Source organism: Coccomyxa subellipsoidea (assembly GCF_000258705.1).
Source record: "Coccomyxa subellipsoidea C-169, whole genome shotgun sequence".
Lineage (NCBI taxonomy): Eukaryota > Viridiplantae > Chlorophyta > Trebouxiophyceae > Coccomyxaceae > Coccomyxa > Coccomyxa subellipsoidea.
The window spans coordinates 381,746-395,629 of record NW_005178040.1 but is presented as its reverse complement, the minus strand read 5'-3'; the positions used below and the strand labels follow the sequence as shown (position 1 = coordinate 395,629).

At 51.5% G+C, this 13,884-nt stretch overlaps 4 protein-coding genes across 4 annotated transcripts; 2 read left to right on the top strand and 2 right to left on the bottom strand.

Annotated features, from left to right (window-relative positions):
• Positions 1-424: 424 nt before the first annotated feature.
• On the top strand, positions 425-8,407 carry COCSUDRAFT_46340 (hypothetical protein; the record flags this gene model as incomplete). Its single annotated transcript, XM_005650189.1, has 15 exons — positions 425-591; positions 890-971; positions 1,373-1,615; positions 1,838-2,002; positions 2,327-2,487; positions 2,899-3,000; positions 3,544-3,698; positions 4,112-4,230; positions 4,695-4,885; positions 5,300-5,396; positions 5,618-5,707; positions 6,102-6,198; positions 6,557-6,785; positions 7,138-7,379; positions 8,054-8,407. The coding sequence occupies 15 exons, from the start codon at positions 425-427 to the stop codon at positions 8,218-8,220; spliced, it is 2,307 nt and encodes a 768-aa protein (XP_005650246.1). The 3' UTR covers positions 8,221-8,407.
• A 725-nt stretch (positions 8,408-9,132) lies between these two features.
• Positions 9,133-10,175, bottom strand: COCSUDRAFT_39992 (adenine nucleotide alpha hydrolases-like protein; the record flags this gene model as incomplete). Its single annotated transcript, XM_005650188.1, has 4 exons — positions 9,133-9,411; positions 9,673-9,788; positions 9,944-9,989; positions 10,134-10,175. The coding sequence occupies 4 exons, from the start codon at positions 10,173-10,175 to the stop codon at positions 9,133-9,135; spliced, it is 483 nt and encodes a 160-aa protein (XP_005650245.1).
• A 282-nt stretch (positions 10,176-10,457) lies between these two features.
• Positions 10,458-11,364, top strand: COCSUDRAFT_60715 (hypothetical protein; the record flags this gene model as incomplete). Its single annotated transcript, XM_005650187.1, has 2 exons — positions 10,458-10,499; positions 11,095-11,364. 2 exons carry the CDS (start codon positions 10,458-10,460, stop codon positions 11,362-11,364), a joined length of 312 nt encoding a protein of 103 aa, XP_005650244.1.
• A 1,182-nt stretch (positions 11,365-12,546) lies between these two features.
• COCSUDRAFT_60714 (hypothetical protein) lies at positions 12,547-13,106 on the bottom strand (the record flags this gene model as incomplete). Its single annotated transcript, XM_005650186.1, has 2 exons — positions 12,547-12,764; positions 13,094-13,106. 2 exons carry the CDS (start codon positions 13,104-13,106, stop codon positions 12,547-12,549), a joined length of 231 nt encoding a protein of 76 aa, XP_005650243.1.
• Between the last annotated feature and the right edge of the window lie 778 nt (positions 13,107-13,884).

The window sequence follows — 13,884 nt, the reverse complement described above, 5'->3', positions numbered from 1 at the left end:
TTACCTACACTCTCCTTTTGATTCAGTGAATCTGAACAAGACGGTACACTTGTTCAGCAGCAGGAAAATTGACAGGCCATGAGTTACAATAAGTTGCCTTTTAATAACGTTATCGGAGGCTGCCAGCTCCTTTACCGCTGATACGACAAAATCAACAATTGACAGCTTGTGCAAGAGGGGCAATTTGCGTGGGCCTTGTGTTGAGGGCTCTGTCAATGCTCACATTCACAAGCATGCTCCAAAGTAGGCAACGACAACGAGCGTGACTGTTGATCACGCTTGGATTGGCATGTATAGAAAGACTCCAGATTCCACATGTGATCAATGATGATGTACACTGCATTTTAGATTTGTTGAATCAGGCAAGGCTTGAGGATGTGTTGACCCAGATTACGATTGCTGGTTGATCACGAACCTAGGTGACATGGCAGCGCTGAAGTTTTTCAGTGTGGCTGCTTTGTTATCTGTACTATGCGTCTTAGCCTCTTGCAATGTTTCTGATGTTTCACCAGTACGGTCAGAACGGAGCTTCACCATCGAGAACAACCGTTTCGTGAAGGATGGCAAGCCACTCCAGATCATTTCGGGGAGGTGCGTCATCGGCCTAGTTCGATCCGATGATTGCTCTGGAGTTTGCTATTTAGTTCAATTACATCAATGGATGTTGTATCAAACGGAGTCACAGAAAGGCTAAGTTGAATATCTGACGTCAGCATCTTGATGGCCAAACGGAAAGCCAGAACTGCAAGCAAACACTCAGAGTTTGTTGTACATCACAATATACTACCAGAATGTCCTTGTTTCTACCGATCACAGAGCACGGCTGTTCCCATTTTGTTGGGGTTGCAATACATGCTTACTAGACTGATTGGACTACGTGTTCTTGCAGCATTCACTACAACCGCATCCATCCAGCATACTGGAAGGACCGCCTGCAGCGTGTGCAAGCAATGGGCCTCAACACAATCCAGGTCAGCCTTTCAAGTTCTGTCATCCTGTCTTTCTTTGCTGTCTTGCTGCATGCATGCCCGCAGTCTCTTCCCTGGTGCTCATGCGAACAAGAGTACATGCACATGCAAAACTGGAAGGCCAGACATTGAGTGTTTTATATTTCTTGTGGTCCTCCCTACTTATTTAAAGTTTAGTCTACTCCTATGTGTGAATCGGAGCTCATGCACTAAGAGAGCATGCATCTGAGAGTTTTGAAAGGGCAGCTATCATTGCTCCTTTTGAACTCCTTTTCTGTGAAGCATTCCATTACAGCATTGAAAGACTGATGCTCTACGTGGTTGATGGCTCAAAGTGACGCGCAGCTGTATGTTCCGAAAGACTGATGCTCTACTTAAGGTTGATTGCTGCTTGCTCTGTACAGCTGTATGTGCCATGGAATTTCCACGAGCGTAGCCCGGGCACATTCAAGTGGGATGGCGAGGCGGACATTGAAAGGTTCCTGGACATCGCGCAAGAGCTGGGCCTGAATGTGCTGCTGCGCCCTGGGCCCTACATCTGCGGCGAGTGGGACTTTGGTGGCTTCCCCTGGTGGCTCGCCTCCTCCAAGGCGCGCGCCGATTCGTACCAAAGGGGGAGTAACATGATTCACCAGACCTACAACTATGTCACTTGGCAAGATCGTGTCCTCTCCAATGGACCGATAGGCAGTCTCAGGCTCGTCACGCCATCCTTTGCATGTGCCATGTGTGCTGGGGTTATCATTTCCCGGCTGTCCAACCACTCTGGCCCCTGTTGACTTCAGCGTCATTATGGAACATCTGGGTTCTGGTGTCCCAGGGTTTTGCAAATCATGTCACACGTCATTGACATCGTGTGTCCTGTTCAGGTGGAGGGTGGGCGCACGATGAAGCTGCGGGTGAATGATGCGGCGTATCTGGGTCACGTGGACCGCTTCTGGAACGTGCTGCTGCCCAAGATGGCACCCTACCTGTACCACCGCGGGGGCCCCATTCTGATGACTCAGGCGTGCTGCACACTCTTGCAAGACATTGTTTCTCATCGTGGATTTCAGCGGAGTTTAGGGCCTTGAAAGCGTGGAAAGAGATCAAATGTTGTCTCTCACATGGCTCTGTCTTCTAACCTAAACATGAGTAGCACGGCTCAGAGTTCACTTTTAAGGCGAATCAAAGTTTGATGGTTTAGCCTCACTTGACAAAGTGCTGTTGCACAATGTCCACGTCGAGAACGAAGCGCCTACCGCTCAGTAGGAGACTTGCACAAGGTGGAGTCTGCTGGCAACTGTAGTCATAATGAGTAGTCCTACTCAAGCTGTCACTTGGCTGCATGTCTCAACGTCATAGTTTGTTGTGCGCAGATTGAGAACGAGTACGGATTCTGCGGGTTCAATGACAAGGCGTACCTCCAACATCTGGTGGACACTGCGCGGGCTTCCCTGGGCGACGAGGCTGTGCTGTTCACCACGGACCCCCCCAATGTGGTCACCATGGGGGGCCTCTATGGAGATGATGTCATCTCGTGCGTCCCCTTCCACTCTTGTAGCGTCCCCCTTCAGAGTCCCCTTTGAAGTCGTCTAGAGTCCTCTTTAGACGCATTTCTATAAGGCTACTGGAGTCCTTGGAGTCCCTTTGCAGTCCTTTGGAGTCCTTCACAGAGTCACACCCCTGCATCCATGAGATGTCTTAGCTTTGCGGACCAAGGCCAAACTATGGCAGAAGGCATTACAGTCTTAAGGGTCAGGGCAGGACATTTGATGCCGTTGGGCCTCCCTGATGGATCATGCATGTCTTGAGCTTGCATGCAGGCTTATCACAATAAGCTTATATCGGAACTGCATGCCCAACTTGTAGAAACGGTTGTGCGTTCAAGAGTGGCTGGCAGTGCACGCAAACCATATTGTTATTTATGATTTTTTGTGCATGGCCGCAGGGTGGTGGACTTTGGGCCGGGCACGGACGTCAACTGGGCTTTCACGGCGCAATCGGTCATGAACCCCTTTGGCAAATCCCCGCCCTTCTGCAGCGAGTTCTAGTGGGCCCCACTCCTCCTCTAACCCATCTTAATTATTTGAATAGGAGTTTGCAAAACTGGTGAAAGACGAAATTGATGGATGCCCCAGCGCCCCATACAGGTTCCCATATGTGTTGTGATCTGAGCCAAGGTTCCTGATAATCATACTTGATCAGGTCATCCTTTGGAAGCATTTCTGTGAATACTTGTTGCACTGGGCTGAGGTATGTACTTTCTTGTAGCAATGGCATATGGTATGCAGTTTCTTGTTGCAATGGCGGAAGGCCATGCATTGAACTGTTGTCCTGGTGTGGCCCTACATTCTTCCACCCTTGACAAGCGCAAAAGCCTAGTGTTCATGCTGCCTGATCTGGCTGCATGGTGCGCTTGCAGCACGGGGTGGCTGCCGCACTCGGCCGTATTCCCAAACTTGCAATGTCAGAGGGTTGATATAGCAAGAAGAATTTCCTTCGTCGCAGCGATGTGGCTGGAATTATATCGCCACCCTCGCCCAGAGGGGAATATAAGGGTTTGCATCGCCTGACTTGGCTGCATGTTGTGCAGCACGGGGTGGCTGTCGCACTGGGGTGAGGTGATGGCCAACACGAGCGCGGGGTTCATGCTGCAGACGCTGTCAGACATCCTTAGCTACGCCAACGGCACCGGCTCCGTCAACTTCTACATGGCCCACGGCGGATCCAACTTCGGCTACTGGGCAGGTGACCTTTGCCGCTGTTTAGTGGTACTGTCACTGCCACTGCCTGTGTGTGACAGGCACCGTTTATGCCAAAGCCCGCCTGTACATTCTGACACTGGGCAGGCCCACTGTCAACGCCACTGTCACAACAGATTTCACTTCTTTTCACTCATCAACCAACTAACGTCAACCAAGATGTACCCGTGGTAGACATATTCGTCTCCTTGGGTATTTTGGTGGCGCTGCCCTGTGTGTCAAGTTTTCTTTTGTGCACTTGCAAATGGCATGCTCAGGCATCTTCCTCATCATTAGTATCAAGCTGATTGGCTTCATTTTGAGGAGGCACGGCCTGGTCATCATGTGTTTAGCGTCCTGCCAGGACAGGCCCAAACGGTGACTGCCTGCAAGTGACCACCTGCCGGCACATGCGCGCAGGTGCCAACATTGCGGGCAGCATCTACCAGCCGCACATCACCAGCTATGACTACGACTGCCCCATCAGCGAAGCCGGCGGCATCGGCCAGCCCGGCATCGGCGGCGACAACAAGTTCAAGGTGAGGCTACATTTTCCCAGACGGATACCCTCGGCAGCACCTGAATCTGCTAGTCTGCTAAGCGGATGCTTGGGATCCCTGTTGTCCGGGGGTGACAACAAGTTCAAGGCGAGCTTACCTGCCTCTCTCCCACACACCCTCCACCTTGTGTACTTTTGTCATGCAGATCCAACACTTTTGAAAAGCTTCACCTCTTCCTAGAGTCAATTTAGCCCTCGCGGTGGATTTTCTCAGTAGCTGTTTCACTGGCACCCATCCACAGCTGAAGGTTGAGGAACTCTCCATCTAGGGATGCAAGGTATACTGCATGCGGCATGCTGATCTACCTCAGTCAAACCTGATCCACCTCATTGTTTGGCTAGCATGTCTCCTTGGCAAGCTGCCGGTGCAAGCCAACCACATTCTAATCCCAAAAATTCTCTTCACAAGGTCCACCTGACAGCCTGGATTTCAAATGCGCGCAGCTGATCCGGGCCCTGATTGAGAAGCACACGGGCGTGGCACCGCCAGAGCTGCCACCGCCGCCCGTAACGGAGGATTACGGGACGGTGGAGCTGGCGGAATCTGCCACGCTGCTGGACCAGCTGCTCGAGCTGTTCCCAGGGGACGGCATCGCCTCTGACCGGCCGGACGTAATGGAGGAATACGGCCAATCGTGAGTTGCCCTCCTTTCATTCTTGGACATTTTGTATGCGCAAATACGTATAGATGGTGTACACCGTATATGTATGGCCCCGGATGGCAGGGGCCCTCATGGGATATATAAAGAATTGCCTCTGGCAAGCCCGATGTCATGAAGGAGATGGCCAGATGCAAAGGCTTTCAAGCACCAGGCACAGCAAGGATTTACTTGAGGCCTTGCATGGAGTGAAGGACATCTGCAGGTTTGCAGTGCAGTCTCTGTGCACCAGCTTCCTGAGCACCATATCTTGCTTTCCATTGCAGACATCACAAAAAATTGCAAATTTCAAATCACTGGGAATAAGTGCCATGCCACAAAGAGGGCGCCCTTTCTAAATATGGGATTGCATTTGAAAGGGACAAGTATCTGAGGAGCTTTTGATTGCAGGGGCGGACTGATATTGTATCGGACTGTAGTCAATGCGACCTCGCTTCAGTCAAATGCCGTGCTGGACATCGGCGAGCCTGTGCGGGATTATGCCAGGGTGAGTCACCTCGTCTGACTTTTCATAAAATTCCATTCCTTTTTCAACAGCACTGTTCTTCTCTTATTTCTTTGGCGAGCCATTCAGTGCTGGCAAGACAGCAAAATTCAGCGCAAAGCACTGCAGAGGACAGCCTTACAACAGCGCCTGGTGTGATTTGTGCAGCATTTGTATTTGCTGTCCAAGATCTGTTTTAAGTTGTTCCATGGGTGCCATTTCAGGTGCTGCTGGATGGGAAGATTGTGGGATTCTTCGAGCGCAGCAATCCCAGGAAGCTTCCCCTGCCCAGCCTCTCCACCTCCAGCGGCGAGGTGCGCTGACTCATCCTCTTGTGATGTACGACACTATGCACCTTGGGATTGCATAACTGTCGTCTCATGCATCCTATTGCGTGCTGGTGCTGGAGGTCAATAAACATGTAAGTATTTTTCCCTGCTGGCGGGTACCGGTTATTTCTGAGCACCGTGCCCACGGTTGATTGGGTCTTGCATGGTTCTGTCGAGTCCAACAAGGGGCAGCCTTTACGCGCAGCGTGTCTGCATACGCATCTTGCCTCTGGCAGGAAAAAGGTATAATAATAGTAACAATATCGGCAGGATGCAGCTTTTGCATGATGCCCTCTCATCTGACCTGCTGAGCAGTGCAGTCACAGGAGCTTTGGCTTGGAGAAACAGGGGCTTGACATGTTGGAATCCTGTGGCTCAGGTAACACTGGACATTTTGGTGGAGGCGTTGGGGCGGGTGAACTTTGGCTGCGTCTGGGACTACAAGGGGCTTGTATCCCCTGACGTCACCCTCAATGGTGTGCACTGCTGCATTTCATGCACACCTTGTATTATGATCTGCCCAAAGTAGCAGCCCTATGTCCTGCAACACAAGCCTGCGCATGCATGTCTGAGCGTTTCCGTGAACTACAGCTGCAACATTTGGGTTACTGTATGGTACAGTCCTGGCAGCTCTAGTTCTGCTGAAAGTGCTCGAGACAGGTGCACGCATGCATGCACATGTTGCCCATTTGCACATGCAAAGACAAATCCAACAAACACCAATGCTGAGACATGCATGCAGATACCACACAGGTGCACATGCACAGGCATTTACAAGGGGATTTGTCCCTCTTAGAGAAACTATTTACTGAAGCCCCTGGTGGAATCCTGCAGGTGAGGTGCTGACTGGATGGCACATCTACCCACTCCAGCTGGATGACCTCAGCAACATCTCCTACAGCAGCAACCCAGTCAGCCAGCCGGGCGCGGCATCGTTCATATTCGAATCCGAAGGCACCGAGCTGCTCAGGACGCTTGCGCGGTTTGCAATTGTGCCCGGCCGGGCAGCTGCCGGGCAGCTGCGCGCGCCCAGCGCCGCCGAGTCCGGCCCCATTTTCTACAGGTGGGCTGCCCAAGAGCAAATGTGTGGGCAAATGTGAGAGAGCAGCAGAGTGGCATGTGTGCCATGTTACAACAAAAGCAGCCATAATCTGCAGAGCTGCACTAGACACCCCTGAGGAGTGCTTGGAGGCTGTAATTTTTTTCCTGGAACCTAGTCTCGATTTGACTTGTTTTGTTGTGATGCACATGATGCGGTGTCGGAAGGTTCTTGCCATGCTATCTTTATGCCAGCTTGCACAAGCAGCGCACAGCTCTAGCCCTGATTCTGCCAAGAGCACCACATCCGCTTCAGTGATGTTTGCACACCCGAGCTGATCTCGGTAGTCTGAAATGTGTGATCTACTTCCCTGCAGGGGAACCTTCAGCGTCAATGCAACAGAAACGGCGCCAGGCATAGACGGCAATCTGGCGGATACCTTTGTGAGCGTGCGCGGGTGGGGCAAAGGGCTCCTGTGGGTGAACGGCTTCAACCTGGGCTGGTACTGGGCCAGCATAGGGCCTCAGGAGGCGCATTACATCCCCGGGCCGCTGCTGCGCGAGGGAGATAACGAAATCGTGCTGCTCGAGGTGGAGGCAACGCCGTTGGACGCCACCGGTGCGCCCACCCTTTTCCAAATAAATCCCCTGCCCCTCAGAGGCTCTGTATTCCTCCGGACTCTAAGGCCAATCTGACCTCTGGGGGGCACTCTATCACATGGTGTATGTCAGATATGCAAGGGCAGGTCTGGCTCGGTGTAAGGGGCGCTCAGTCAGTTTGACTCTTGAAATGCGCAAGAGTTGGGCAGAAGTTTAAGCTGCTTCAGAGATAGAGTTTTTGAAGGGCACTGGCATAGCTTGTGCACAGCCTTTGTCTGTGCAGTATACAGATCTATGCTTTGGCAGCAGGCCAGAATAACCCTCACTGACTTTGTCACCGGCAGAGGCCCTTGCCAAAGAGCGCTCCTCGGGGCAAAAATATAGTACACACAGTGCAGCTGCAGCCTATCACAGAGCTGCGCAGACATCGCCGCAGGAAACGCTCCAACATCAGAAAGCTGAAGCTTTTGAGTGCAAACCTTGTGCATGTATTCCCTAGAGCGTGCCGCCCTTCAGAGCAGCCGATCTTTGCAATTTTGTCAACGGCCATGTCAGTCTTGCCTCGAGCCTCAAGGGCAGTGAACACCGTTGATGATCAAGCCTTTGTGGTGTGCCGGAGCTTGGCTTCACAGGTGCTGGTGAGATGGTGATCACTGTGCGCATGCTGAGAGGTCTGTTGCTGTGTGTGTGCAGTGCGGCTTACGGGGCAGGCAGACTTCTACGGGCCAAGTTACGGCGCGAGGAGGGCGGGACCAGCGCGCCTGAGTGCCACGCCGTTTGACCGTTCTGTGTACATGCCACAGGGTGTCACAACATTGTCTCAGGGCGAGCCAGCTTCCATGGCAGTGCTGCCTGCCTGAGTTCCTGCCAAGAGCTGACTCCCATCACCAAATCTTGTGCCTTCACATGCGTGTTAGATTAGCTTCGAGAAGGAATTCCTTGTGGCTTCTCAGTTGTAGGAACCTTTGTTTGGACTGGCTGCTTACGTTTTCAAGGATGCACCACCTTGTTTTACGCAAGCCCGTCTGTAATCATTATGCGTTATACTTTTGAAGTGTACCAGCAAATATGCAGTGTACGCATGAGCAACAATACCTTGGAAGACCGCCTTGAACACTCAATGCAAGCACTGGTCTATTCCGGGAAGTAGAAACGAAATGCATGGCATCCAGCTCAGAGCTGCCAGGAAGTTGGCAGCTCAATACAATTCTATGGGGCAGCATGTCATTTCTAGATCTATCGCAGAAGCTTGGAGTGCAAGGTACTAATTTTTATCAGGCACAGAAATCTGAGGGGATTCAGGCTGACCGTTCATCACACCACCTTTCTTCAGAGCAATCTGAGCAAGCCAGCCACAACTGTATCTTATGCTGGGGCACGTTTGACGATTCTGTTCTGTTCACTTTAGCAGACATGGACTTTGACTACCTTTCAATGGACACCCATAAGTCTCTTCTTCAATGATCCATGAGGCAGCTGCTGCTCTGCATCCTAAAGCCAGAGTCTCTGCAGTTCTGATTTGGATTTGGGCAGGTCTCGTGGACACACGTTGAAGCTTTCCTGCTCTGGTACAGGTGGTCTTCCTGCCCATGTCCTGTCTTTCAATCCTAAAAACACTGAGCGCCCCCTTGACGGAGCCAGGCCAGTCTTACAGGCTGCCTGTCCCACCAGGTGCTTTCATATCAGCAGGTCGAGCTGGTGCCTTAGCATCCAGTGGATCACCCATTGGCAAGCATGTCTGCGGTCAAGGCGGCCGAACTTGCCCCTAGAATTCACAAACTCTTATTGGGCACAATGACAATGGGAGTGAGGCTGTGGGATGCGCAGTACTTTGTGACGGATCCCAGGAAGAATCTCGCCACAGCTGACTTGTTCTCCCTCATGAGCACCAGTGCATCTGCCTTGACCGTGGCTGCATAGTGGCAAATGGCCGCGCCAATGTTGCTGCTGCTGTCGTTGTGGACTGCCACCACAACAGGCTTCACCTCTGCTCCTGCAGACTCGGCCTTTGGCATGAAGACGTCCCTCAGGAAGTGCTCCGAGGCAGCAACCTGCAATTGCAAATTGAAGTGTCAGGGATCTTCACATGTGAGAGCTTACAGGTCCAGCTGTCAGGTTGCTACAGGGGATCTTTGGGGAAAGCCAGATCCGCAAAAGCTTTGAACTCTTTGCTGATGACTTTGGCAGCTTTGTGCAAATGTGATGTGTGCTACTCACCACAACGGAACAGAAATGAAACCACTTGCCAAACTCTGGAAAGTGAAGGTGTTTTTTCACTGACGCAGAAGCTGGAGGCTGAGATCATGGCTTACCATCTCCACCTCCATAGCTTCCATGTTCTCGTAGGCAAACTCGGCAGCGGCCGCACTTGCTGCGATGGAAGTGGCGAGTGAGCGCGGCTGGACGTGCAGCAAATGATACGTGTACCCTGCACACATGAGCACAAAACCTTGGAACCCTTCTTCCAACCTTCTCAAGGGTCGGCCTGTTTGTTGACGTGCGCAGACCTCTCTTCCATAGGTTGTACAGTCTCCGACGCTCGCTCACCAGCAGAATGTGAACAAACAACAAATGAGAGGTCACCTTCCGGGAAGTGCGCGAGGACGAAGTCCACCGCCTTGAGACACTCCTGCAATCAGATGGAACACCATCAGCAGCGAAAATCTCGACCGTGGATTGATTGGCAGATACATTGCAGAAAGCTGCAACGAGGTTTCACCTTACTTGCAAGATCGAATTTACAACAAGGTGAGCTCAGCGCCGGCATTCTTACCTTGGAGTTGTCAACGCAGATGACGAGCGACTTGACTGCCATTGTGAACGCTTTGTAGCGACTGCGTCTGCTCGATACGACAATCAAGGTGCACTTTGTCTCGTCAAACGGAGGTCGAGATTCCTTTTCGAGATCGCCGGGAATCGAATCGTTTGAGTAGATATTTAACCCACGTGACTGCCATCTGGCATAAAATATCCTAAAAGGAAATCTTGGACCCCGGATCTTCGTCGGGTCGTTCCGGCATTATACGTGTTCGAGTTAACAATCCTGAGCAAAGTGTACAAAAAAATTGACAGCCTTTACATCCGCATTACGAGCAGAATGGGATGCAAGACGATCGTCGTCGCCGTGGACAATTCGAAGGTGGGTGCGGAAAGGCAGGACGTCAGTGCCTTGTTGCGTGTCTGCTCCAATATAATCTGGCCCGTTTTATGGCATATACCAATCAAGCGCTCATGTTTGGTGTTTTGTGGTTCAGGAATGTTTCAAGGCCATCGACTTCGTGCTTGAGCACTTCCCGAAAGGTGGCAATGGGTGCTCAAGCCCTGCTTCACACTTCTTACCTGTTGCTGCACATGGAGAATTCACGCAGAAACAGGTGCTTTGAGTCAAGAAAGTTGCTAACTTGCAGGTTACACGTACCACCTGCTTCACATCCAAGTGAGCTCGATAGCCTCTGAACTTGTCACCAGTAACGACGGGGTCGGATTATTGAACGAGCGAGAGTACAAGATGGATGAGGAAATGGTAATATTCCGCCCTATCTCTGCTGCCCCAGTTCACGTTATTGCTCACTGTTCAGCCTTGTGTATTGCAGCAGACCTGCCAACCAGGCTGTCACCTCCTACCCGCTAGGAGGTGAGCTCTATGAGGACTTTGGCCAGCAAAATTGGTATGGCCGTCTGGCTTCTCAAGCCATTTCCCCAAGCTCTCAGCTTAATCCACTGTTCATGTGCAGACCGCAGCTTCAGAGGATTTTGTCAAGGAGCACTTCCTGCCAAAGGCCAAGGCGGGCGGTGCAAAGGTCATGGCAACCATGCTTCACACCTTTCCGGACGGCAGCACGAGCATCGGCAAGGCCATCTGCGAGTTTGCAGAGGAAACCAACCCGGCTGCGCTCGTGCTGATGAAGCAGCAGAAGTCAGCATTGCAGCGTTTCTTCCTCGGCTCGGTCACAAAGCACTGCGCTGTCCACAGTAGCGTGCCTGTGATTATTGTGCCTGCCTGAAGACCTCCTAGATCGGCAACCATCCCTGAGTTTATGTGCTCGTTGCTATCCTCGGCCAACAGTGGAGCGTGAAGGAGTTTCCGCGCTGATCAATTTATGGGCATGTTTACTAGCGAGCGCCTGCAGCTGCAGTGCACTTGGCATTCTCAGCAAATGGAAGACACTTCAGAAAGTGTCAGTCCACAGCACATGTACAACAGCAGTACTGATAATCAGGCCCTGAGGGGCGTGTGTACATGCAACGTCTTTGTCAAAACCATTCTACTAGGTAGTACCTGCATTTTCACTGCTTCAGTGCTCTTACATAAATGAGGACGGTCAGTTCCTTGAATTTTGCACCTGAATTCTGTGATTTCTTTGCTGTGAACCAGGCATTCCCTTACTGGCCTTGGCAGCAGTCTGAGCAGCAATGCATCCTCTTTCGCATGCATGCGTCATATGAGCTACCAGGGGTAAGGAAAAGGTGTCTAGCCTCCTGTCATGCTGAGGCAATTATGCTGCTTCAATCAAGCCTCGAATCAGTGACAAACCCTTCCAGTGTCGCACCCTTGCAGAAATTTTTCTTGATGACTTGCACCAAATTGGAGATGACTGTGTGGCAATGTGCAGTGTCTTCAAAATAGATCCTCGTGCTGCGGCACTGCCCGTCAAACTTACCTTAGGCAATTCAAGACATAGAGCCGTACTGGCAACATGTGCAGGGACAATATACTGTGTGTCAGCCAATTGTTTGAACGCTCAAAGGTCTCTGCACGTGCTGCATCCTAGCGCCAGGGTATCATGGCATGAGAAACTATGTTTGAGGAGCATGCAGAGATCTTCCGTGCACTGCAATGGACGGTTGCAGGAAGCATTTAATCAAGTGCTGGCAAGAACTTTACCCCCCGGTTCTAATTTGTTAGTGGGGCCTCCACCGCTTCCTTCTGGAGAATGCCCAGGCATCCAATTTATTGGTAAACGTGTCAAGAAGCTACTAGCAGGCATGGTGAACGCCAGCTGGCCACAGAGCAACAAGCAAAGCATGTGCAGTCGATCAGGCACTCCTGGCTGCAACTTTGAGTGCGCCTTGGGTGCGCCCTTGAGAAAAGTGCAATCGGAGATGCACAGAACTCCCGAGACAGGTCTAGGATTGCATTTCTCGACCCTCCAGGTGACGCGCTCAATATATGTAAGGGGTGTAGCTCAGGGGGGCCGCACCGAGCAGGCTCTCATGGCCAGGCAGTCTCCTTTGCGGGCCACCTCTGCAATGACCTTGATCTCGCCTTCCACCGTGTCATGCAACGCCGAGAAAATGTTGATCTTGTCGGGGTCAAATGGCCACGCCGGTTTCGCAGGTTCCTCAGCTGGCTCACGGGCGCGAGGCTGCTGCCCTTGTTCTGGGTAGCTGCTTTGCCTGCGGCCTGCATGCATGCAAATGTAATTGAATGTCTTCCCTCAGGTCGGGCGCACACAAGATAGGTGTTCAATCTTCTGTCAAGTTGTTTTGTGTGGAGCTGAGCGCTCTCAGCAAGGTGGAGTTGGTTTTTTGAGCTGATCAATCTAGCCACAAACAACGGTGCTATCTGTAAAACATGGGGATTTATGCGAGCTACTCAACCGTCTCAAGGCAGAGCTCGATACTATATAGCATCTCGGGCATGCCACTACAGAGAGCAGCAGTTCTGGACGAAGCGGATGGAGCCAGCACCTGGTATCTGTGAGTGCCTTCCATCAGCTGTCACTAGCATACCGTACACAACCATGATCGCAAACCGGACATTTGCATCCTCTGCAGGTCTTCGACGGCTGGAGTCACGCTGAGGGCCGCACAGCATCTGCCGCACATACAGATCGCGCCACCAAACTTAGACGAGTGCGTCGTCCAGAAGGCTACACAATAAATATTGTTGGCACTGTGTAGTACGACTGCCCCAATAGCGAAAACCTTTCTGTAAGTCCTGTGCTTTTACCCAGGATGAGAATACACTGTGCGATACAACAAGCCGAGCACAGGTGTGATGAATTAATAAATGCGTGTTTTCTGAAGCACCTTGATAGCACTTCTCCTACGACGGTGCTGCATGAAACACAACAATGTTTCGAATTGAAACACTGGCCGCTTGATGAGAGCGAGGCGTATCGTTGACATGACGCCATGCATGGCTTGGCTCCGCCTCAGCATTTCCCGATTGTGGCTTGCCTTCGATTTGCACCAAACCTATCTGGATCGAACCCTGTAATTTCATAGTCAAGGCTAGTCTTGTTGGTTTGTTGGATAGCCGCAAGTTGGCGGGATCCAGGGTGGAATCAACCTCAGGTTTGGTCCAGCCATCTTGGAGATAGGTGCGATCCTTGATGTTTCAAAACGCACCACCATCTTGGTCAACAAGATTTTTCACCGAACTTCCATGATGTCACATGTAAATTATCACATATAGCTGAATCAAACCCTACGTTCGTGGGTAAATTGAAATGGCAGAAACTTAGCACATCTTGTGCTCACCGACAGGCAGACAACCACTTCGTTCGAGGACGTCAAGG